At 45.1% G+C, this 26,374-nt stretch overlaps 1 protein-coding gene across 3 annotated transcripts in view; it reads left to right on the top strand.

Annotated features, from left to right (window-relative positions):
* sema3d (sema domain, immunoglobulin domain (Ig), short basic domain, secreted, (semaphorin) 3D) overlaps nucleotides 1-26,374 on the top strand; it is a 55,314-nt gene that overhangs the window by 8,143 nt on the left and 20,797 nt on the right. The window contains exons 2-13 of one of the 3 annotated variants that reach the window (XM_084059178.1): nucleotides 4,366-4,573; nucleotides 9,956-10,116; nucleotides 12,360-12,422; nucleotides 12,608-12,727; nucleotides 13,004-13,097; nucleotides 14,073-14,201; nucleotides 16,277-16,413; nucleotides 19,218-19,332; nucleotides 21,891-21,960; nucleotides 22,179-22,323; nucleotides 24,051-24,273; nucleotides 25,284-25,372. In XM_084059178.1, the coding sequence (XP_083915304.1) occupies nucleotides 4,423-4,573; nucleotides 9,956-10,116; nucleotides 12,360-12,422; nucleotides 12,608-12,727; nucleotides 13,004-13,097; nucleotides 14,073-14,201; nucleotides 16,277-16,413; nucleotides 19,218-19,332; nucleotides 21,891-21,960; nucleotides 22,179-22,323; nucleotides 24,051-24,273; nucleotides 25,284-25,372 (1,497 nt within the window). In that variant the 5' untranslated portion in view covers nucleotides 4,366-4,422. The remainder of the gene's footprint in view (nucleotides 1-4,365; nucleotides 4,574-9,955; nucleotides 10,117-12,359; nucleotides 12,423-12,607; nucleotides 12,728-13,003; nucleotides 13,098-14,072; nucleotides 14,202-16,276; nucleotides 16,414-19,217; nucleotides 19,333-21,890; nucleotides 21,961-22,178; nucleotides 22,324-24,050; nucleotides 24,274-25,283; nucleotides 25,373-26,374) is intronic. The other 2 variants (XM_084059177.1, XM_084059176.1) reach the window with 2 other exon arrangements.

Here is a 26,374-nt window from a genome sequence, read left to right as displayed (position 1 = left end):
GCGTTAATTTTACTCTGGGCCGTTAAATTATCACTCAGTATTTCGCGGTGAACCTCCGCTGGCATAATAGCGGCTTCCTAAAAAGTTGAACCCCAGGGAAGTCGGGAGGCATTTCAGTTTTCCACTGCGTCCTCTGGGTCTCGCAGTAGGTTGGATAAAAGGCCCGTTGTGATGAATGGTTGTGGTGTGCTGCTTGTGTCTATGAGCCAAAAACCGAGAAAGTCTGTAAATCAGCTGAAAAGAGATACTATCGGTCAGGGTTCGAGGAGAAGCCAGCAGCAACCGTAATTGGTCGCTACCTAGATCTGTCACCATGGCCATCGTGGTCGTTTCCCCCCACAGTGTGCATGCAGCCCGCTCTGCCAAACACAACACACACACCCGTATAGACCTCCAGGAAACAGGGATGTTAGCTTAACACACTAGCTGCCTAAATGTTTCTCCTTTATCTCACCTTTCTGTCTGTCTTTCTTTCACTTGTTACTTCTTTCCCATCCTCGTTCTTTCTCTCTCTCTCACTCTTCCTTTTTTCTCTCTTCTTCCCATTGTCTCTAATCCTTCTATTTATTTTTGCTCACTCCAAAAAATGTCTCACCCGAGCTAGCCCGGCAGTGCGTTCCTGCCCATATTTCCAGTTGATCTCCGGGTGTCAACTCTCTCACAACAGATGGAGTGTGTTGATAAGGCCCCCTCCTCTCCAGCACTAGAGCTGGCTCCTTTTGTTAGGGCCCCATTCTTCTCGAGGGCCACTGCACAGTCAGTGTGTTGCTGATAGATGTGTGCGCTCAGCGGTGGAGAGAGATACATTACATGAACTCTCCTCACATGGGCGCAATCGTGTCACCGTTCCCCCCGCCCTGACCCCCACCCACCCCCCCCCCCCTCATGTTAGGGAGGATGGCCCTCATAACCTCACCATCAGTCTCGCACACAGATGCGCGCACTGCAGAGGCGCGCACTGCAGAGGCGCATGGATGCACAGATTTAAACATTGCACGCACACACACACGCACGCACGCACGCACGCACGCACGCGCGCGCGCAGCGCTAAACAGTTGCTGATTGACCATCCATCAGACACAGCCCTGTATCTCTGCTCTCTAACCCTGAGGGCTCCTCAATTTGTCTGCCTAAATAAACAGAAGTCTATTTATCAGCGTCTGATCCTCTTCAATTCAACGGCTAGCAGCGTGTGTAGCGGCGCTATAGGTCTCCGCTGGCTAGCGGTGCGTGTCTCTGTGTAGCGGCCGGCGGCGTCTCTCACACGGCGCTGTTTTCCCATCATGGTCTCTGGTGCTTGACACATGAAATGGACAATGAGAATAAATGAGGTGAAGTGATACCTCTCTGACGACGTGCCAGTTTTATTTAAGTTTCGTGAACTTTAAGCGTGTGTGGTTCAGTTTTTCAGTGGTTCACTGGTGTGTGCAATGAGCAGTGGTGTAAAGTAACTAAGTAGGTTTAATCAAGTACTGTACTTAAGTACACGTTTTGAGGGATTTTTACTTTACTGGAGTATTTCCCAATTTCCAGTACTTTTTATTTCCAAGCCACTACATCTCAAAGGCAAATATTGTACTTTTACTTTAGTTACTAGTTACTTTTCAGATATAAATTATGATATTATGAAACATTCATTAACCACTTTAGCCCTATTTTATGCCAAGGCTATTTGAAAATAGCAGATCTACAAGCTCACAACGCGTCGCATCTGCTATTTTCAAACATGCTAGTACTTTTACTTTTGTTACTTTAAGTACATTTTGATACCAATACTTTTGTACTTTTACTCAAGTACTGTACATTTTGAATTCCGGACTTTTACTTGTAACAGAGTACTTCTACATTGCAGTATTGATGCTTTTACTTAAGTAAAACATTTGGGTACTTTTTCCACCACTGGCAATGAGTGCCTGTCGTGGTCGATGTCAATGTGAGTTTTTGTGTGGGCAGACAGGGTTTTGCACTTAGCCCAAGTTTCTTAACTTGATTATATGGCCACCTACCATAATTGCCCCGGCCACACACACATTTGTCAGAGGTGGTGGTGCGTTTGTCATCTCTGGCCCGCGAGTGTCACATTTCTCTAGGTGTTTTCCCAATAGCTTGTATTTGAAATATGCGAGTATCCGTCGGATCCATTAATTTAGTTGGACACTGTTTATGTTGTCCACGGACAGGTTGATGTATGTTATCTATGCCCAGAGGGGTGGACAGAGAGGAGTGAGGGCAGAGGAGGGAGGACGTGTGCATTCTTCTGATGCATTCATTCCTTAATTCCTCACCCTTGATTGGCTGGTTAATAAGTAGCTCGATCGGTCATGTGGAATGTGTGGCGATGCAGTTCTTTCTATAAGCCAAGTAAAGCTACTGCAATTAGGCACAGCAGAAATTGTTGGAGAAAATGGCAATGGTATAAATCAGTGGTTTTCAAACTTTTTCATGCCATGGACCTCTGCATTGATATATATTTGGCCGCGGACCCATCTGAAAATGTTTTGTTCCAGGGACACCCAGAAGCAAAGATTTGAGTTAAAAATGTTCGCTTAAAAAAATATATATATATATTCAAAGATATGCACACATTTTCAAGATTGTTCAAAAATAGCAGATCTACAAGCTCATAGCGCGCGCGCTATGAGCTTGTATATCTGCTATTTTTGAATAGCCAAAGCTAAGTGGTTAAAATGATTGTGACGCTATTTTAGCATGACCACTGGTCATGCTATCAATTAAATTCCCTCCAAAAATCTAATGAAAAATTACCTCAATGTTTCCCTTCTTGTAATTCCTCTACATGTGGTGTAGTGGCCATTCCTCAAGTTGAACATGCTTACAAAAAAGTCAATGTGCCTTTACAGAGCGGTGCTGCTTTGCTCCATTGATGCCGGCCATTTTTCAGTCAGTGTTGACAAATGCGGTACTGCCGGATCTAATGCGGCGTGAAGCCCCAGACAAGACCGGTCCCATTTATTACGGGGCATGAAAGAGGAGCTGACGGGGTCATCGGGCTAACGCTGAAACTATTAGCAAGAATCGTTTAGGTAAAAGAATTAAAAAGCGAGAGAGCATAAGAATGAAAGAATTGGCAGGGTTTTACCATGTGAAAAGAGGAAGAGGAGCTGGAGACAGAAAGGAAAAGCGAGTGTGTGTGAGAGAGAGAGAACCCGTGAAAGAGCAACAGTTGTCTGAAGGATGGGAGAATGTCGCCGTTTTGTCGGCCTGACCTTTTGTTTGGAGCAAACAGATTTAGACGGGACACAAAGGGGAAAGTGGGCAACAGGCAACAGCTGATGCAGGCCCTGGTATAAAGAGAGAGGCATGCCTATGGGGAGCCATGGTGAAACAGCTGAATGCTCCCAGCGGAGATGTGTGTGTACATATCCTGCTAGGTCAGGGGTCTTCAACCGGTGGTCCGGGGACCACCAGTGGTCCTTGAGGGGGGTTCCAGGTGGTCCCCAGCTAAATGATGGAGAGTTGGTAACCAAATGGACCCTTATTAGAGCTTTAACTCTTGAGAGTGTAAAATGAAATCAAATCATTGTTAAAGATCTGCATTACTTAATTTACACAATTAGAGAACGTAGGAGAAATGTTATTTTGATCAACGTTTGCCTGTTATCTCTCCTATGGTACCAACATCAATACAGCATTATCCAACGATAACAAAATATTCTAAGTCTTGCGCCTGAGAGGCTAAATCTCATCAAATGGTGGTCCGTGGCCCACATGCCGAATTAATAATGGCCCTTGACATGACAAACCACTGTGCTAGGGGTCAGAATAGACTTTACCCTTTGTGCACTCACCACATGCACGCACACACGCACGCACATGCGCACAGACACACACACACACACACACACACACACACACACACACACACACACACACACACACACACACACACACACACACACACACACACACACACACACACACACACACACACACACAGTATCATGTATGTCATGTATTAACCTCTAACTACACCTGATGAGCATGTTGGTGCCTTGCATGGTTGCCTCCGCCGCTGTCGTGGGAACGAATGTCATGCACTTTGTAAAGTGCTTTGGAGAAAGGCACTATTTAAACGAACCATTTATGTTTAACATAGAGCAGCATGTGGGAGCAAAAACATGCACATGCTCGCACACGTGCACACACACACACTCACACACACACACACACACACACACACACACACACACACACACACACACACACACACACACACACACACACACACACACACACACACACACACACACACACATGCACACACGAGCACACACGCGCACACACACTCGCACACCGCCACATCAGCACATGTCTAGTGTGACCCTTGACTGATGTTCTCCTTAGGTAGCAGGAAAGCAGACCAGGGTGAGGGTGAACGTCGACTGAGAGCGCTCTCTCACCATGAAGAACCAGGACCAGAGAGGTGGAGGGAGGAGTCAACAGGCACCATCCCACCCAGGGATACTGCTGATGGGACTGATGTTGCTGGCCACCCTCCCTGCTGAGGCTCGCATCCAGCAGAGTGTCCCCAGAGTCAAACTCAGCTACAAAGGTAGGAGTTGAAATACCGGACATTTGGATGTATTTAGGATTTAAATGAAACATTTAAAATCTTACAAAGTCTTGACCCATTAAGACCTGAGGCCGATTCTACAAATGTCTTCTACTTATGTTGCTAGTGGTGGCAGAGATTTGAGTTACAAATGTTTGCTTAAAAAATATTAATTCAAAGATTATCTTATAGCTCATAGCGCGGCACTGCTATTTTTTAATAGGCAAAAATAATGGTTAAAGTGGTTAAAATCTGAAATGACAGATGCTGTCCCGGTCTTAATGGGTTAACTTAAATGTAACATCATTCACTGGTGGTGGTGTTGTTAAGCTAACGGTGTTGACTTCAGGTCTTACTTTGTTGCCATTTGCTCTCATGCAGATAAGAGTAAGCGCATGCCATCTCGCTGAACTTGACTGAAACTATTCCTTTACTGACATGCCAGCCACTGTCATCATCATTATTTGCACCTACCTCAAGTTCAGGGTCTAAATGAAGCCTATGGCCCACTGGTTAATCTTTGTTCTGCCTCCCCTTATTCTCTCCTGTCTGTATCAACACAGCTCTTTGGCCTGTGTGAGCAAACTGCACATTCATTGTTATGCCTCCCCATCGTTCCCTCATAGACACAGTCACTCTACTCTCTCTCTCTCTTTCACTCTCTGTCTCTCTCATGGATTCAAGTTTTCAGTTGCCACGACAGATTGTGTGTGGCACACCGGAAATAGGCGATACAAGCTACGACCTTGCTATTTTTGGTGCACACCATGGCACAGAACCAAGTCTGTATATCAGGCATAACCTCTCCCTCTCTCTCTCTCTCTCTCTCTCTCTCTCTCTCTCTCTCTCTCTCTCTCTCTCTCTCTCTCTCTCTCTCTCTCTCTCTCTCGAAGGAAAGGGAAAGGGAAACAGAGGGAGATAAACACACATTAATGTGTGATTAAAGTAAATGGGGTTTAAAACAGGACTGTAAAACAGAGTGAGAGATTTAAGGCTATGGCAGTTGGGTTAATATGCTAACCCCCCCACTAATTCTTCTGTCACTGACTCCTGATGGACCTGTGAATGTTCTCTGGGCTTCTCTGGTATAACAAAAAAAAAAGTACGGAATCCCTTAATCCTCTACGGTGATGTAAATCTTTTATTGCGTAAACCTGCAGTCAGGTTTATGCTTTGAAATATTTATGTCGGCACTGACCAAAATGGCAAATATTTGTTTTTAAATAAATATGCCGGCTGATATGTGGTCATATATTTCTGCGTTAATGTACACAACGTGCATTTCATTACGATGCACACGGCTCCCGGGACACTGTTGTTCAGTCTGTCACCGTGTGTATATCAGCCTGTCCCAGGCCTATACGGTGGCAGTGTACGTGGTGTCCATGTGTTCAGTGTTAAGTCAACGCAGTCTGTTTGCTTTGTGACACCATGGGAAAGATAAGTTATTGGTCCCCCAAAGCCTATTCCAAACTCCGGTGCATACTTACATGCAAACTCTCCATCCCTCACTGGCCACAATACAAACTCTTCATTTCTGACTCGTAAGCCCGATTTATACTTTGTCGTACCAGGGAGTATAAATTAAGCCTTTAAAGTAGCTCCTATAAGCACGCAAGTGGCCCGTAGTCCTGCTCCGCCGTGAAATTGAATCCTCGCCGTGACCTAAAAAGTAAACTTACTCAGACGGCAACCTCCAGACTCTCTCTGCTTGTCCGACGGCCTCTCAAACCCAGCAGGTCTGAAAATAGATGCACATTTACGTCCTGAGCCTTCCAACATAAATATGTTTAAGTAGCAGCGGGAATAATGGCTGCTTTGGAGTAGTGTTTATTCAGCAGTTCGGGCCAACGTCTAAGCTCCGTGGTTTGTCTGATTTCATGTTGGTTCAAAAGCAGATAAAGCGATAAAATAAAGATGATTATTTGTTCATTTCACATATGATTGCACATTAATGGACCCAGCGTTCCCAGACAAATGTGTTTCTTCATTATTCTATTTGGAATGTTCAGTGAGGGGCTTGAATTTCTGAGCCCGAGAGGTGGACTGCTGCATATTGCCCATTCATTTGCGAGAAAGGCCAAAGTAAAGGTTGCACTCGGATCTACAACAATGCCCATGTTTGGCGCTCGCCGTCTGGTTGACCGAAGTGCAGGAGAAATCCATCAAAAGTGAAATCATGTCTGACCCGGTGCACACGTCATGCATATACATACGTCTTGTCATCGTCTCGTCAGGACACGCTCTTCAAAAGCCATGCGCCCGCCAGCGGGGATCATGCACTTCAAACATCACATCAGCCTCCTATGGAAACAAGGCTCAACGGTGAGTGAAAGGCCCAGTGATCAAAGTGTGGAATCATCCCTGATTGAGTGAACACCTCCAAAACAACCTTGTGCTGGAGCTATACAGACTGATGAACTTTCCTCTGGATAAACCCAGCAGTTCTCGTTTCTCCCCCCCAGTGGCGTTTTGAGAGCTGTCCAAGTTGAGGATTTATCAGTAGACATGACTATACGCAATACGAGTGTGTTGGAAAATTTGGCAATGAGCAGATCCGCCTTTGAAAGTTTCAATATTTCGTTTAACTATAGTACAAAGTGGCCTTGTGCCAACATAGAAAGCAGCATCATCTGGTCTTAATGTAAATATTTTCATTATGCAGCTCTGCGCAGTTGTTTTTCATGCCTTTGTTCTTGACGTGTAATGAGAGGAATGACGTTCGACCACATGCAGCACAAATGTATAATCGGCTCGGTGGCCTATATTAGACCCATAAACCACGGCTCAGAAATCATATATAAGGAGGCGGAGACGAAGAAGAAAGCAGCTTCTTCCTGTGAACTCGTTTGAATCAGCTGCTCAATAACTCATACACTGTAGGTTGACCTCCATCCGGCATACCAGTTTGCTTGTAGATATGAATTACATGCAACAGTAAATCCTGTTTCCATGGTCTGTTTCATAACATATGGAGCGTTTCTAAGCGTGGGTAATAAGGGAGGGACTGGCACTCGCTTGAAATTCTTTATTTTATGTCAATCTAAATGCTGAGTGAATTAATAGTATATAGGCCTACCGTATTTGTTTCAAAAGATAACAAATACATTTCTCGTACCGCCTGTTCTTAAACTCTTATCGTTGTCCCGGCCCGGTTTGACATCAGAGGCTATATCATATGTCACGTGGCTGTAATGTTATATTGTTTATTCTGAAACCATGGACTGAACATCTTACACTCAATATTCATAACAGAGCCAGTCTGTGTGCTCATATGGAACATGGAAACAGCTCTGTCATCTCAACTTGCCTGAACGCAGAGGGCTCCAATTTCACAACAGCTACATCTAATAAATAATATGCTAATGTATGTTAAAACCTTTGTCCCGAAGACGTGTGGTTGATCCATGGACTGCATCATTAGAGCTTTTGTGGTATAGATATACTACGCATAACAGAATAAAGTATAGCATGGAGCTTGAGGCCTAGTTTATCAGCAGGAGCACTGGCTGCCCCATTGATTCCACCTTACTAAAGAGTGCTCTTGGTATCCAACATTGAAACTAATGAAGAGCCCTGGAGAGGGTGGCTGAGGGTTCTCCTCACCGATGAAAGGTGTGCAGCGCTAAGCTATGCGCTAACGGCTCAGATGACCGTTTCAATGGGCTCACAGTGCTAGGTGTTTACAGAACAGATTAGCGTTAGCCAAAGGCTAGCACGGCTAATCTCTCTGTGAGGTTTAGCATGAGAGGGCACGGGGGGCTATGTGTGCGTGTGTGTGTGTGTGTGTGTGTGTGTATAGGCTATATGCACATGTGGAGGGGGGTGAAAGATATGAGCATGCGGGGGTGATGTGTGTGAGCGTGTGTATAGGAGGAGGTATTAAGCCTGGCTGCGTAGGGTGGGGGGTCCCTAGAAGTTCAAATATTGAAGGTTAGTAACCTCACCGATCCTTCACGCGGAGAGGGCAATCACAATGTCAATCCTTTCAGAAAGACTCCCACTGGACCCCCACGCTGAGCCAGTGTTTACTCTAGGCATGTTGCTGTACTGCTGAAGTGAATGGAGTCTGGTGATTGCCGAGATTTCCTCAGATCAAGGCACACGGGGGTCTGTGTTGAGAATGAAGTCAGCACTGAGCTCCCACAAAACACACCATCTGTGAATAATGGACCCTGGAAGTTGAGGACCAAAGGCCTCTGTTTATCCTGTTTATCACAAATGGAAACACCTCATATATTGTTAACTTATACATTTAACAAGTGTCCTTCAAAATATGCATAAACCGGTTGAAAATTCATACAAAATAGATTTAATCGGAAATTCATTTTCCCCCAAAAGATATTTTAGACATATTCCAGTCATTAAAATTGTTTTTCTCCTGTCCAATATACAGTACTGTGAAGTTAAAGTTGTGTGTGTTAAGGAGGTGTATATGTAGCATGCAGATATGCCCTTATGGACTGTACATTCCCGATGTCAGTGCAAATCGGTATAATGAAAATATGGACTGGTCTGATAACGCATTGCTTCGCGCTATAACCCCGCCAATGCTGGGCAAGCAATGCCGGCACTTTGCATTTTCTGCTTGTGTGTGTGTGTACTGTATGTTTGTACTGTATATGTGTGTGTGTAATTGGACATTTCTGAATTCTGTATGTTATGTTTTGATATATTTTTGCCATAAGTCATACCATAGATTAACACCACACCTTAGTCACAGCTAGGGTTGATGTATGGATGAGGTATTCAAGAATCCCTAGCTTGCCCTGACCTGCATCTCAGATCACGGTCTCATCTCACATTGGTCGTGACAGTTACTGTATATTCTGCAGCTACTGCTAATGTTCCGTCAACTGCAGACGAGGTCTTGCTGGGGGCAATAAGGGTGTTTTGATGGTTGTCATGTGGTTTTAGAAACACTATCAGCCCATACATCAAAATATCCCTCATTTGCTTTTCAACAGCTTGCCAATCTGAGAAAAGATACTTTCTTCATTGTTATTATCGTAGCTATGAGGATAATACCTTGATGATACCTGATAATGCCCCCATTGATGTGTGATACTGAATCCTATCCTGTCTGATACTCTGTCACTGTGTTGTAGTAGAGGTGTTGAACCACAGAGGATTAGACTGTTTTTAGTCAAGCCAAGACACGCTTCCTCTTCACGCAGAGGCCACATGAGGCTTTGGTACAACTCTGCATCGAGCAGGACAACTTTGACAGAATCTGCAAAATATTCTTTTCTCAATCAATTCAATATGGAGTTGTTTATTAAAATGAGCTGTGTACGCAAACTGCAACGGTTCAATAATCTCTTTCTTTGTCTCTGTGTGTGTCTCTTTGTCTCTCTCTCTGTGTGTCTGCCTCTCTACCAGAGTTGGTACATGGTGGTAGTGTATCTGTGTTCCTCGGCCCGTCCGAGGGCCTACACTCACACACTCTGCTTCTGGACGAGGAGAGGGGTCGTCTTCTTCTGGGGGCCAAGGATCACGTTTATCTGCTGGACCCTGACAACCTGGCCAGGAGCCCCAGAAAGGTACCGTCTGCTGAAGGCAAGCCTGATTAGAAAGGCTCCAATGATTAGATACATTATCACTTATACACAGGGCTCCATTGGCCATAGACTTAAAGGAAATTCAGACCTAAAAATAAGTACAACACAATAAAAAAAAGCCCACTTTTGGCATCAGATTAATCGAGGTCACTGGCTGCACTTAAGAGGTTGTTTAGGGAGTCTAAGAAATGTTTAGAGTCACACTCCGACCTGTAGGAGAGATTCTGGAAGAGTTTCAAGTCTGAACAGCTGAGTCGGAGTGTCTCCCCTGCAGACAGTAACCGTCCCGGTCCTCAGGCATGCAGACTCACGCTTGGAGTCACCTGAGACATCCCAATAACCTCAGCTATGTGTGGTGAATGGCTCATTATGTGAGGGGACCACTTAAGTTCTCATCATGACACTTAAACAGGTCTGGCAATCAGTAGAGGGCAAGGTCTTGTGCCAGGTATCATTTCTTTCCAGTGCGCTGTTCCTTGTGAATGGGGAATGCAATCAGTCATGTATTGTTTTGGAAAAGCAACCATTCACCATTCAGTCAGCAACAATGTGCAACTGTCTGTCTGTTTGGTGAAGGTCAAAGGTCATGATCTTAGACTGCTACTTTCTACTCATGCTGGTTTGCCTTTCATACATGAAGGCACTCACATGCACATATATAACAGCATGTATACGGACACACACACACACACACACACACACACACACACACACACACACACACACACACGCACACACACACACGCACACACACGCACACACGCGCGCGCGCACGCGTGTGTGCGCGTGTGTGCGTGTGTGTACGCACGCACGCACACACGCACGCACACACACACACTCACACGCGCACACGCGCCAAAGCGTTCGGAGGGAGCCCATATGTTAAAGTTTGTGGATGCGAGTGTGTGTTTACGCAGCTGCGGTTGATCCGTGCAGCGAGACGACATAATGTTTATTTGATCTTTATCTTGTTGTCTTAACTCTTAGGCCTGCTCTTAAAGTGTTGCATTTCTGTTGCCTCTCTGGTCACTGATACCGATGCCAGGGGAGATAGCGCCCGCTACGTCCAATTCTCCAAATGCTTTCTGAAATTGACATTGAACCTGATAAACAGTCAGAGACCAGTTAGTTATGGAGCCTACCTACAAAGTTCCCCCAGGCACAGAAACGGCAAGTCAATTAGTATCCTATTACTCCACTTTGTGTGTGTGTGTGTGTGTGTGTGGCCTTATTTCAGGTAGATACAAGTCATCAGGTTGATGCAATGAAGTAAAGCGTTATACTGCAGTCTTTACAATCTCCACATATAATAGGCTGTTGTGAAACTAGGCCATTGAATATTTGCATGTAATGTAGATCTGAGTCGAAAATCTGGCTAATGCTAAAGTCCTCTCACAAGCCTCGTACTGTGCTCGATCAATACATCAAATCATGAGACTGATTTTCTCTATGAATTATGGAATCATGAGACGTGGTGTGTGTGTGTGTGTGTGTGTGTGTGTGTGTGTGTGTGTGTGTGTGTGTGTGTGTGTGTGTGTGTGTGTGTGTGTGTGTGTGTGTGTGTGTGTGTGTGTGTGTGTGTGTGTGTGTGTGTGTGTGTGTGTGTGCATAGGTACATGTATGTGTGGTTGGTGTGTGTGTGTGTGTGTGTGTGTGTTTGCATGCATGCATGAAGCTCCGTTGACCCATGAACAAGTTCGGCGATAGCTCCCCTTGGTAGGATTTAGGGGTGAACACGCTAAGCACATAAGCCTGTTATCACACATGTGTGAACCTGGCGGGGTACACAGAGGGGACAGACGACGTTATCCCTCCATTATTCCCTTAATACCAATGACTGGAGGTGTTAATTGTTGTGCGAGTGGGATCATTGGAAGAGTAATCTGCAAAATCTCAAAGATGAGAGAGAGAGAGCGAGAGAAGAAAGGGTTTATTTTAGTACCTGAATCTCTAGTATGTACTAGCGATTATACTCTCTTACTCTCACTATTTCTCTCTCTCTCACACACACACGCGCACACACACACGCACACTCACACTCACACTGACGCACATGCGCACGCGCACGCACACACCCTTCTCTTTCACTCTTCCCCATCTCTATCACTGGCTCTCTGCATATTAAACTGGATGTTCAAAGCCCCACATCTGCGCCTGCCTATGGTGTTGTGATCTAAAGTGTTTCTTGTAACTCACAGAGTCTCCCTTCATTTATCTGCTCTCAGATCAGCTGGCCTGCTTCCCGGGACCGAGTGGAGATGTGTAAACTGGCGGGCAAAAATGCAAATGTAAGTCCCTATGGGAAAAGAAGACCAGAGGGAAAAATATCTACGTGTTCCTAGCGGTTCAGAGCACTGTTGAAGCTGGAGTAAATAACGCCGGAATCAGACTTTTTCCTTTTTGGTTTATTTTGGCTCTGTCTCCCTCTCCCCTCCTCCTTGTTTTCTTCTCCTCCCGGCCCTTGCCTCCACAGTCGGAGTGTGCTAACTTTATCAGGGTGCTCCACAACTACAACCGAACACACGTCTACGGCTGCGGGACAGGCGCCTTCCACCCGAGCTGTGCTTTCATCGAGATCGCAGGCCACAGAGAGGTACTACACTACAGTATATATGATATGACTCCCAGAGAATCTAAGCTCCAATGATTTCCAACTCCACAATTGTTAGGATTTTTGGTTTTCAGCCACTTCATATGATGTTTCACTCTTGCAATGGCTGCTGCAGTTTTTCTATTGCACATTCTTCTCAATGGTGAACAGCTACATTCTATATACGAAACAAATCTGCTTTGTCTCCCTCTTGTCCTTCTTCTGTCCATCAATCGTATCCCTCACCTCTCCCTCTCCTTCTTTAACTCTGACTCTCAGGATGGCGTGTTTCAACTGCTGTCTGGCACAGTGGAGTCCGGCCGGCTAAAATGCCCCTTCGACCCCTGGCAGCCATTTGCCTCTGTCCTCACAGGTCAGATTGCATACCACATCACCTTATCATCACATCACAGCATCGGTGCCATTCCCCCTTTTGCAAAATCCCAATTGTTAATTTAACTCTGAGAGTACACACATGGAACCAAACTCTCTCAAATTAACACTGAGGATTGCTTTACTGTGTAAAAGAACATATGATGATCTCACCCAGTTGGTGAGAGAATATGTTTCCAAAGATCTGTTTTCCTCAGCACTTGTTTCTCCTCTATTATGGTCATAACCGCCTCTCTGTTCAACAAATGAAATAAACAAGATGACTTGGCTAGGGAACTGTAAACATACAGAGATATGATTCGGCTTGCAATGTTTCTGACCTTTATCTCCCCGTAAGTCACGTTTGTTTCTCGAGAGCTCTCTCTCGGTCTGTGTTTGTGTATTGTTTTAATGAGGTAAACCAGTGAAATCAAATAGATGATCATATTGCATCACGTAAAAGCCAAATACTCATCTAAAACCGTGGCCGTCAAAGATATTTCCTAACACATACAGGGAGTGGACTGTAAACGGAGAAGAATTGTAAAAACATAAACTTGTACCCTCACACTTGTCAGCTCCAAATTCATGACAAAGTGGAAAAGCTTTATTGGTGATTACATTTCTAGTTGTTTATGTTATAGACTCGGTTTACATTTCCAAGTGAATCTTTGGCCCACTTTACAAATACCTACTCAGCAATATTCACGTTTCCCCCTCTGATTTATGTTTATGCCATTTAAGCTGATACTCTTTTAAACTGTGACGATTATTGAACAGGGTCCATCAGAGTTAAATTAACACAGGATTTTGTGGAGTATATTGTGATCCCAGTGATAAAAAATCATATCAATTGGGGGTCCATGGTCTAACTCTAATGCATACCAAACTGGGGGGAGAACTGAGAATCACTGCTGGCTAACATTCTGATACCCCTGTCTGTCTCCATCACTGTCTGTCTCCATCACTGCGGCAGACCAGTACCTGTATGCAGGCACGGCCTCGGACTTCCTGGGCAAAGACACAACGTTCACACGCTCCCTGGGCCCTCCACCTGATCAGCACTACATACGCACTGACATCTCAGAAGACTACTGGATAAATGGTACACACACGCACACGCACACACACACACACACACACACACACACACACACACACACACACACACACACACACACACACACACACACACACACACACACACACACACACACACACACACACACACCTCCCCACAAAGCCACACATGAACATAATACATATACACACTGGCAAACATGCTGAGTGCTGTCATAAGTCATAAGTTCTTTTCTTGTCCTCTCATCTTTATGTTTCCGACCTCTCCGTACACACAAAGGGCTCCTGTGTGCTCCCAGGGTGGGATGTAGTGTGGTTATTGGCATTCCAGTCCAGAGGAAACAGCCCACTTATTCATTTGGCTGGAGCTTTTATATGAATGCCACTGCCGAATTGGGACCACACCTACCGAAGAATTTACAGTGTGCCACAAGGTTCACCGTCTGAGTCACATAGACATATATACAGAGACAAATGGGCACCCCACACACACACACACACACACACACACACACACACGCACACACACGCACACACACACACACACACACACACACACACACACACACACACACACACACACACACACACACACACACACACACACACACACACACACACACACACACACACACGTGGGGGTGCACACAGGCATCCTTGATCTGCAGTCTTCTCTGTGTGCGTGAGTGCATGTGCGTGCGTGTGTGTGTGCACGAGCGCGCACGTGTGTGTGTGTGTCTCCAGCTGAGACAGTTTTACAGCCAGTGATAGGTTGTCGTGGATCAACAGTTGTCACCGGGATCTAAATCCTGACACATGGCCTCCACATTTCACAAGCTCAGAGCCATGGTGCACAAGAGAGGGTTGGAGTAATTATTCCTGACCTTGTGTGTGTCGGTGCGTGCGAGTGTGTGTGTGTGTGCGTGCGTGTGTGTGCTGTGCACGCGTGTGTGTGTGTGAGGACTGTGTCTTTCCCTGTGAGCCTGTGGAACATCTTAGCCATGCTCCAGCATTAACAAAGAGCCTCTATGAAGTGTGTGAGCAGCCCAGCATTAAGCGGCTCCAGCCAGGGAATCACCCGGGGCTGGTTGGCTTGACTTCCAGGGGTTGAGCTAATGTTGACGTAACGTCACTGTAACACTCCAGACTTTTAGACCAAGTTTCCCCCCGGTGTCTCAGGACACTGATGACAGCTCACTGCAGATAGCTTCTCTGTTAGGCAATTTTTCCACGTTTTGTCTTTCGTCAGCATATGTCAATTTTAACCAATTAAGACCGGGAACGCATCTGTGTGTCATTTTAAGATTTCTTTGGCAATTTTTTGAAAAATCGTGAAAATCTGTGCAAATCTTTGAATATATATATATATATATATATATATATATATATATATATATATTCAAAGATTTGCACAGATTTTCACTGTTGCAAGTAAAAGTCTAGAAGTATATATATATATATATATATATATAAAATCTTTGCTTCTGGGGGTCCCTGGAACAAAATATTTGACAAATGTTTGCTTTAAAAAAGATATATTCAAAATGTTCACGATTACAAAAAACATTTGCAGATCTACAAGCTCGTAACGCGGCACTCGGTGCAGCGCTATGAGCTTGTAGATCTGCTATTTTTGAATAGCCAAAGAAATCAAAAAATGACACACTCACAGATGCGTTCCCGGTCTTAATGGGTTAACCATAATGTTCTTTTATCATCTGTCTTTCTGCTTTTGTATCCCACATCTCATGTGTGTATGTTGTTCTGTGTTGCACCATTGTTGTGTATGTGGACTGCTGTTTGTAATTACGTAGCACTACATAGAAAGAAAACTCTCTTTCCCTTCGCTATACTATATCTTGTCCTCTCCCTTCTCCCTCGGCTTGGACCTCCAGGTTTTTAGCTCAAAACGCTGATAAATCAGAGCTAAGGGATGCATGCACATACTGTACATACATATACATATACAGTATGTACAACTCCTCAAGGACTCTACGTATGGTTAGGCTGTAAAATATTTTGCGGCCCTTTTTAACGCCCGTCTCCCCCGTGTCTCCTCTCCTCCTTTCTCTCTTCCCTCTTTCTCCATCCTTTCTTCAGAGGCCAGGTTCATCGCCGCTCACCCCATCGCGGACACGTACAACCCGGACGATGACAAGATGTACTTCTTTTTCCGCGAGGTGTCACGGGAGGGCAGCGACAAGAGCATCCTGTCTCGCGTGGCTCGCGTCTGCAAGGTGAGATATTACCGTACGCATACGCCCCGGGATGCGGAGGGATGGGGGAGGTCGGAGGAGAGGTATACGAGAAGGGCAAGGAGGAGAGAGTGAATAATGGAGGCGCGGACAGGAGAGGGCGAGAGGGGAGGGCGGAGGAGGGCAAGCTTCGCACAGGATCAGTGGTGGAAGAAGTACTCAGATATTTTACTTACTGTACCTAAGTAGCAATACCACAATATAAAAATACTCTGTTACAAGTAAAAGGCCTGTGTTCAAAATGTTGCTTGAGTAAAAGTACAAAAGTATCAAAATGTACTTTTAAGTACCAAAAGTAAAAGTACAAAAATATTTGAAAATAGCAGATCTGCAAGCTCACAACGCGTCGCGATGTGACACGTTGTGAGCTTGTAGATCGGCTATTTTCAAATAGCCGATGTATAAAATAGGGCTAAAGTGGTTAATGTATGTTTCATAATATCATAATTTGTATCTTAAAAGTAACTAGTTACTAAAGTTTTCAAATAATTGTAGTGGAGTAAAAGTACAATATTTGCCTCTGAGATGTAGTGGAGTAGAAGTAAAAGTACTGAAAATGGGAAATGTACTTAGTTACTTTACACCTTTACACAGTTACTGCACAGGATACACAGGATTATGGCGATATGGCAGTGAGAGAGGAGTAGTGGCTTGAAAGAGAGAGAGAGGGGAGGCGAGGTGAGACACCTGGGGGGGTGCAGAGAGACAGCAGGGGGCGACACACCTCTGACAAGGTGATGTGTGGAAGTTGTAAACTCCTGGGGGCGATCTGATAGATTTTGGCGTCGGCGGGCCGCTACAGACGTGCCCCCTCACCCATCACCCCCACCACCACCACCACTGCCCCGGGGGGGAAGGGATCTCTTCCTGGTACAGACATTCCTCTTTTGTAGTGTGCTGAAAGAGGGCCTGGTCCGCCGCTGTCAGGGGGGGCTAAATCACGGACGTAGCCCCCTTTGTGTTGTGTGCTGTCAGGGCAGGGCGGTGCGCTCTCCTTGCTCCCCGGACACTCATTGAGATGAATGGAAACGAGAGGGAACCCTGCGCCAGCTCCCTGTCATCAATTAAGTCCCCGCCGCGACCCCCAGAGGGATTATTGCATGTTTTCTGCGTTATAGCCAAAAGGGATTGAATGAAAAGTCACATTGAGGTGAACTGTTTCCTTTCTGCGGACGCAACGGCCTCCTCGTTTTGCTGTAGCTTGGCAAACAACAAATTCATAATGAAGTAGGAAATGTATAAAATTAAACAAATAAGAATATATTACGACGGTGTAGAAATACAGGAGGGGTCATCAACACGGGTTCCGCGACCCCTAGGGGGTCCTCAGAGTCACTACAGGGGGGCCGCCACATCTTTGTGTGGTATGATTATTATTTTTTTACATTAACCACTTGAAACCTAGCATTCCAATTCCGAGGAGAACTTTAGCCAAAAATAGCAGATCTACAAGCTCACAACGCCTCGCAGTTTTGGCAAAGAGGTATAGGTGTAGAGGGGAAAAAAGAGCAGACCAAGTAAAAAAATAAATTGAATCTGAAACACAATTCTATACAATATGTAGTGGGGGGGTCCATGCTTCATCTCTCTCTCTCAGCTAGGGGGTCCTTGGCCTGAAAAACGTTGAAATAGAGCATTGCAGGGGAAGATTTTTTTTTTTACATAAAGGCATCTGTAAAAGCAGATCTTAAGAAGTGATATGGTATACTGTACTTGACCCTGTTAAGAATTTGACCGCAGTGGTGATTGCCTGTGCTGTTTGCGGATGGAGGCATGCAGGAGAGACGTATATGATGGGGAGAGCTCTGCGGTGACCGCCATTGTGTACCATTGTGGTTCCACGTGGTTGTAACCTAGTGCAGCAGTGCCCTATAAGCATTCAGAGGACCGCTGCTACATTCTCAGATAAAAGCTTCACAGGGCGTTTATGACTTGGGAGTAAGCTGTAAGACAGAGGAGGAGGCGATTCCTTAGAATGTCTCTCTCTCTCTCGCCTGTTTCTCTTTCTGGCTTTCTTTCTCTTTCTTTTTCTGTATGTGCGTTCACGTGCACGTCCATATAATTGGATACTTGAGTGTGTGGGGGAAAGAATATGCAAAGAATGTGTGTCTGGATGCAGTAGCGCGTCGGATTCAGGATTTTCCGGATTGTGATAATAGCCTACTCTCTCCATCTCTGAAGGTTATCAACATTGAAATACTACCCTCATTAAGTGCTTAAGCCTTGAGGATTCTGCTGTTCTTCTGGGCAAGTGTGTTTTGGTGCTAGGGGCCTATACAGTATAATAGTCTTTCCTAGTTAAATAAGCCCCCTGAGCCAAGTTTGATCAAACTGTGCACTTAAGTACACTTGTCCAGACACAGTCCAAAGGCTGCCTCTTGGAAAAGGTATTCATATGCAAACAAAATCCCTGCATAATTAACAGAGAGCCTGGGTTTATCTCTAACCTCTAGCCATCCCTCTTATACATTATTTTCTTTATTCTCCTCCTATTCCCTGGGTCTCTGGTTCTTGCTCGTTAAATAGCAAAATAATCAGATCCTTACTAGAGGCATGCGGTTCACCTGTTTATTTTCCTAATTAGTCCTGGAAATAGGAGACAGACTGGAACGCTTTTGTATTGTCTGCAAGCTGTGTGTGTCCTTCTTTAGATGGATTACACAGACTGTGGTTTGGGTGAACTGGTCTGTGAGCTTGATTGCGGTCGTCCTGTGGCCAAGGTTAAGACATCTGCAGTTAGAGAGAGGCTGTGATTTGAATTTCTTGAGTGTTTTCTTTGGTTTCAGAATGATGTTGGTGGGCTGAGGAGTCTGACCAACAAGTGGACAACCTTCCTCAAAGCCCGGCTGGTGTGTTCTATCCCCGGACCCGACGGAGTGGACACACACTTCGACGAACTCCGTGAGTGAAATGCACATGAAATGTACACAAACGTTCTCTCTCTCTCTCTCTCTCAGAAACACATGCACGCACGCACGTACGCACGCACTCTCACACGCACGCACACTCTCACACACACACACACACACACACACACACACACACACACACACACACACACACACACACACACACACACACACACACACACACACACACACACACACACACACACACACACACACACACACACACACACACACACACACACACACACACACACACACCATTTCTTGCTCTCACGCTCTATTGCTCTATTGCTCTCTATCTCTTTTTCTTTCCCTCTGCCTCTTGTCATCTCGCTCTACTTGGAACAGTGGGTGAACTCACATTTAGAGCAGAATGTTGCTTGTTTGAATTCCTGGACCAGCTCAGAAAATCCTGGAAATCATAGTAAATAAGTAACGTCTAATTCCTGAGAAAGTGCAATTTACTACTGTACCCCTTGGCAAGGTACTTCAGCATTTTCCCAGTGGAGCTGCTCGCTTGCCAACAAACATGATTTGCAATCTTGTCACATGGCCTGCTGTATTGTTGTGTATGAGACAACACATTGAACCTTGAATGAAGTCAAATAAAAGGTGAAAGTATACCAAAGCAAATCCAGGAAGTCTTCCTTGATAAATAGTGGTGCAGCCAACAGTGGGGGGAAAAAAATATTAAGCAATGACACGCCATTTTCAAATGAAAATTATTTTGAATTAATCTTTTGAGCATAGGCAATCAAGCATGTCAAAATAAGCCTTATTTGCACAGCACATTTCATACACTGGATGTGATGAGATGAGATATACTTTATTAATCCCAAAGGGAAATTGTGGTGTTACAGCAGCACAGTGCAACAATAAATAAATAAGTAATCAACAGACAGACAGAAACACAACAAACACAGATGGACATAGACACACTAGGCCAGGGCCGACACAGGACCAAAAAAGAGAGTTCTTTAAGCATTGTACAGTCTGATGGCAGTTGGCATGAATGAGAGTCTGTACCGCGTATGCATGTTCGGGGGGGAGAGTGAGCCTCTGACTGAAGAATCTGGGAATCTCAAAGTGCTTATTATACAGCACATATAACAATACACAAAAACAGTGCAAGTTTCCATGCTAATGCAATAATACAGAACATACATACAAAAGGGAGGGGATTAGACAGTAACCATGGCATGGGAACAGTAGGTCCAAGTGTGTGTGTGTAGGGACTGGGTTACACAGTGAAATCCTGATGCTGCGTTCACACGGGCAGATACAAAGATGCAAAGATACACAGCATATTTTATCACTCTGTTGCTTTGTATCTGTGTTGCTCAACGCGGTTGTTGACGTCATCGTCTCCGCTGCGTCATCGGAGCTACAGTTGTAGTTTTGTATCTTCGTATCTGGAAGTTGAACGCAGCTCATCTTTGTAGCTTTTGTAGCAGCTACAAACGTCGGATGTTGCCTTGTATCTTCATGTCGCTGGCTTCCATTGAAAATCAATGGTAGCATGTATCTCTGTATCTGCCCGTGTGAACGCAGCATTGTGTTCTTTCAAGGTTTTTACATACAGGGGGTGTTTTCTTTGTGCTATTCATTTGCCGAAATTATACTTTTTGTGTCATCCACACAGAACGCAAGTATTGGTGATAGTGGTGGTATAGCAACACAATTTGTATTCGGAACAAGGTCGATCTTTCACCACAAATAAAGGCATCAACCTGTATGAATGAAGCATCTATGTACTGTATATGGTTTATTCATCACACCCCCCCGGTACCTTAACTCAAATGGAACCAAACAGACCCGGGTCCATTTGGTTTCATCTGTACACTCTCTGGGTTAAATTAACACTCAGGATTGTACTGTGCAGGGCTATGTTAACACATCAGTGCAATATATTGTATAAAAATAGTGCACGTTTCCAAACAATGAGGACAGTGCTTAAAAAAGAAACTAGAGGAACAAAGATAAGAGAGAACTTTATTTATCCTGGAGGGGAATGCAGTTCTTAGATTCAAATAAAGATGGAGAGTAAAGATAAGGCACTAAAATAAGGCCAGGGAATGGAGCAGCATCAATAAGGTGAGCAAAACAAAATTATGGAAATAAATAAAAAACATCTATATTCACAAGAAGAAGAGCACAAAAAACGAATGTGAAAGTACACAGTAAAACCTGAAGCGTATAATTCATTGGTTCTCAAAGTGGGGGTCCGTGGACCCCCCAGGAAGTTCCAGGGGGTCCCCACATTAGTTAATATAGCATCAAAACCCTGCAGTATTTTATACTTGAGTGTAGAGTTTCAAAAACATTTGAAACACTTGACAAAATAATAATCTTATGAGCGTCCTTGGCAACAAAATCTTTTCAGATGGGGGTCTGTGGCCAAATTCATAAAAATGTGGGGGCCCTTGACATGAAAATGTATTTGAACCACTAGTGTAATTGAATTTCAACACCAATAGTCCAGAACTTTGCTGTGTATGGTAAAATAAAACATTCTCTCTATAACAATCTTGTTTCTATGTGACGGTGTAGAGGACATCTTTCTGCTTCCAACCAGAGACGAGAAGAACCCCGTGGTGTACGGAGTCTTCACCACCTCCAGGTGTGTCCACCGCTCATCACCTCTGTCCACACACACCTGTGGTGTAATTACCTCTCTTAGCCCTCACTGACCCTGTCTCTCTGCACCCTGCTATCTGAATACCACAGAAACACTGTTAAAGTCATCCTTGGAATGAAGAAAGAAAGAAAAAACAAAGATGACTGGCATACATTCCCTAAGCTGCTATCTGGTTTCTTTATGTGCCGTTCCTCTCCCAGCTCCATCTTCCGCGGCTCGGCGGTGTGTGTGTACAGCATGGCGGACATCAGGGCGGCGTTCAACGGCCCCTACGCTCACAAAGAGGGCCCCGACCATCGCTGGGTGGAGTACGAGGGCAGGATCCCCTACCCCCGGCCTGGGACGGTGTGTTGACCACAGACACAGAGACACACACAGACACACACACAGACACACACACAGACACAGACAGAGACACAGACAGAGACACAGACAGAGACACACAGACAGAGACACACAGACAGAGACACATACACAGAGACACAGACACACAGACACACACACACACAGACACAGACACACACACAGACACGCACGCACGCACGCACGCACGCACGCACGCACGCACGCACGCACGCACGCACGCACGCACGCACGCACGCACAGACAAGCAGGTTGACAGACAGACAGAGAGGAAGACAACTCAGGCCTGCTCAAAAACACACACACACACACACACACACACACACACACACACACACACGCACACGCGCGCACACGCACAGGCACAGGCTGGCACATAATAGGCAGTCAGTCAAACACTGTAGGAGTTTATTTATCATTAGCTATGCATGATGTCATTTTATCTCAGATAACATGAATATGATCTTCAGCTTCAGTGCTGATTAACAATAATAAACGCTCTCTATTTTAAATAGGTGTCTAAGTGGATGCAAGTGCGAAGCATTAATTCTGTGCAACACGCCACAGGTCAAAATCTGTGTGTGTGTGTGTGTGTGTGTGTGTGTGTGTGTGTGTGTGTGTGTGTGTGTGTGTGTGTGTGTGTGTCTGTGTGCGTGCGTGTGCGTGTGTGTGTGTATGTGTATGTTCACGTGCGTGCGTGTGTGTGTGTGTGTGTGTGTGATTATTCATGCATACGTCCAATCAGCAGGTTCATAATGTATTTGACCACCCAGGTGGTTTTGATAAGCTAACTACCTTGTCCTGCTAATGGGGATTCCATTCTGCATTGTTTGGAAGGTTAATTATGAGTGCAGTGGTGGTGCATAGAGAAGGTAGATAGATAGATAGATAGATAGATAGATAGATAGTGAAGCAGTGTGTTTGAAGTGAAGGGCAGTGCATAGCCCTATGCATGCAGATGTTCCAGATGCCTTCCGCACTTGCAGTTCTCCAGTCAACCACCAGAGGGAGACACACCCCAGTTTATTGACGGACAGAGTCCAGTGTTCCAAAATGCATGCAATGCATTTTAAGTCAAACATTTACAAGGAAACACAATGCCAACATGTAAACACAGGGTAGACATTTTCCTTCGGGCGCAGGGGAAGAGAAAGAGGTGTTGTGTGATAGAACAGTGGTTCTCAACCTGTGGGTCGGAACCCCCAGGAGGTTCCCCACATGATTTTGGGGGGGTCCCCAGACAGTGAAGTGGCAATTTAAGGACTTTTAAGACCTTTTTTAATACCTAAAAAAAAAAGAAAAGAAAAAGACCATAAGTGCCTCAAAAGTAACCAACTAACTATACAATAAAAACTGATCAAACATTGGCCAGATTGTCAAATAATTTAAGAAAGTTTTGATTATTTTTTTAAATAGCCGATCTGTTGCGAGGCTTTGTGAGCTTGTAGATCTGCTATTTTCACAATATTTATCTGTGGAACCGAGTCAAACTAAGTGTAATGCCTACACTCCTACAATTCAAGTGCTTGTCAGGTTTGGGGGGTCCCCAGTTCAAATATGATTATTTTGGGGGGTCCCCAATTCAAATATGATTATTGGGGGGTCCCCAGTTCAAATATCATTATTTTGGGGGATCGCGGCCTGAAAAGGTTGAGAACCACTGCAATAGAAAATCAACATGCGTCTTTCCCCCCCCCCCCTCACTTCAGTGTCCCAGCAAGACGTACGATCCCAGGATCAAGACCACCAAAGACTTCCCAGACGAGGTGGTCAGCTTCATCCGCTTCCACCCTCTGATGTACCGCTCCGTCCAGCCTCTGACCGGACGGCCCATCTTCACACGCATCCGCGTCGACTACGTTCTGACCCAGATAGTGGTGGACAGAGTCTCCGCCGAGGACGGACAATATGAAGTCATGTTCCTGGGGACAGGTGAGGGGACAGACGTGTTGCATGGCCATGCAGCATGGACAATAAAAGTTATTCAGACTCTTGATAGGCTCTATGCACAGCAGCCATGTTATCACTTCCTTCCCAGGTGTTACCAATGATACTAATGAAGGCTCTGTTCCATTTAGTGTAGCACAGTGGTTTCCACGAGCCCCATAACTCTAAGAGTGTACAAATGGAACCAAATGGACCCTTACGGGTCCATTTGGTTCCATTTGTACACTCTCAGAGTTACACACCTGTAAGGAGCCATTTGGAAGCCCATGAGGGTCCCTGAACCCCAACTGTAGACCCACTGGTGTAACAGAGTGTTTCCAGTGAGCCAACATGCACAATATCAGCACCCTGACTCTGTTTGACCAGAATGGAACAGAGCCTTCATTAGTATCATTGGTAACACCTGTGCATGTCTTCATAGTATGGCTGCTGTGAATAGAGCCTATTCCGATTACTGCCTTCCAGCTGTTATTGCAGAACTCACCAGCAGATGGCGCTTTATCACCATGAATCACCTGCAGCCGAACAATTATTTGTGTGTGTGTTTCCAGCCACAGTGTGCATATAGGTCATTATGTTTGCGTTGGAGGATTGTGTGAATGGATGTTTTCTGTGGGGAGGGGTCTATTTCGGGTTTAGTTCCCCACCCTGTCACTCAGCTGAATAACCAGAATATTTGAAATCATCTTGTGGCCTGGAACTGGTCAGAGGAGTGGCTTGTCAGTCAGATTCAATTTGAAACATAGCTGGTACCTGCGGCTGATTTACATTATTTAGTATTCTATGGTTCTCTATGAAAAATACATGGGTAGCGGTTGGCTTGATTCATAATTTCCATCTCTTTGTTTTCTTCTCTGTCTCTCTGTGTGTGTGTGTGTCTCTCTCTCTCTCCCTCTCTCACACACACACACACACACACACACACACACACACACACACACACACACACACACACACACACACACACACACACACACACACACACACACACACAGATGCTGGCTCGGTTCTGAAGGTAGTGAGCATCACTCAGGAGAACTGGTCCACAGAGGAAGTTGTGCTTGAGGAGCTCCAAGTGTTCCAGGTGCTGCACACACACACACACACACACACACACACACACACACACACACGCACGCACACACGCGCACACACACACGCACACACGCACGCACGCACGCACGCACGCACGCACACGCACACGCGCGCACGCATGCAGGCACGCACACGCAAATGCACACGCACATGCACACACATATGCGTGCGAAGACTGCAAACACACACTCACACAAAAACATACGCGTGCATGCACGTACATTCTAACTCCTGATTTCTGACAGATGCAAATGTCTGCCTTTCAGCAGCGGTCCTCAGCGGGCCAGTTGACTCATCATACGGTGAAATATTCATAACATCTCTATTCTAAAACGTCCGTAGAGCCCGTGGCTCTGCTCTGGTGGCACACAATGTCTGTGAAATGTTCGTCATCCGTCCGCTTCACTCACAAAGTACTCCACCGCTGCCAAAATACCGAGACATTTTATTTGCAGAGGAGGTCCAAATGTATTTAGGTTTTTCATGCCATGCAACGTGACCCTGCAACGTGTATTTATAAATTAAACCCTGTATACCAGTGGTTCACAAACTTTTTAGCTCAAGACCCAAAAGACAAATTAGCCCGGGACTCAAAATAGCAGATCTACAAGCTCACCACGCGCCGCGTTGTGAGCTTGTAGATCTGCTATTTTCACTAGGGTTTTTTTTCACTTTTTTATTTATTTATGGAAATTATTAGATTTTTTTCATTTTATTTATGCTTTAGAAAAATGTTGGAATTGATGAAATTATGTTTTGTTAAACTTTTAAAACATCTTTGGAATTATTTTTTTTAATAAATGTAGGAAACGGAAAAAGGAGATATTTTCTCGCGACCCATAAAAATTGATCCGCGAACAAAAGATGGGTCCCGACCCACTGTTTGGGAAACAGTGCTTTATATGGTACTTAGTTGACCGGAGTCCCCCAGGCTCTATACTAGGCCACTTTCTGTTTTCGCTCTATACACTATCGCTTCACTGAAAATAAC

The sequence above is a fragment of the Gymnoscopelus microlampas genome (assembly GCF_963454915.1).
Source record: "Gymnoscopelus microlampas genome assembly, chromosome: 6".
In the NCBI taxonomy this organism is placed as follows: Eukaryota; Metazoa; Chordata; class Actinopteri; order Myctophiformes; family Myctophidae; genus Gymnoscopelus; species Gymnoscopelus microlampas.
This window is presented reverse-complemented; position numbering and strand designations above follow the sequence as displayed.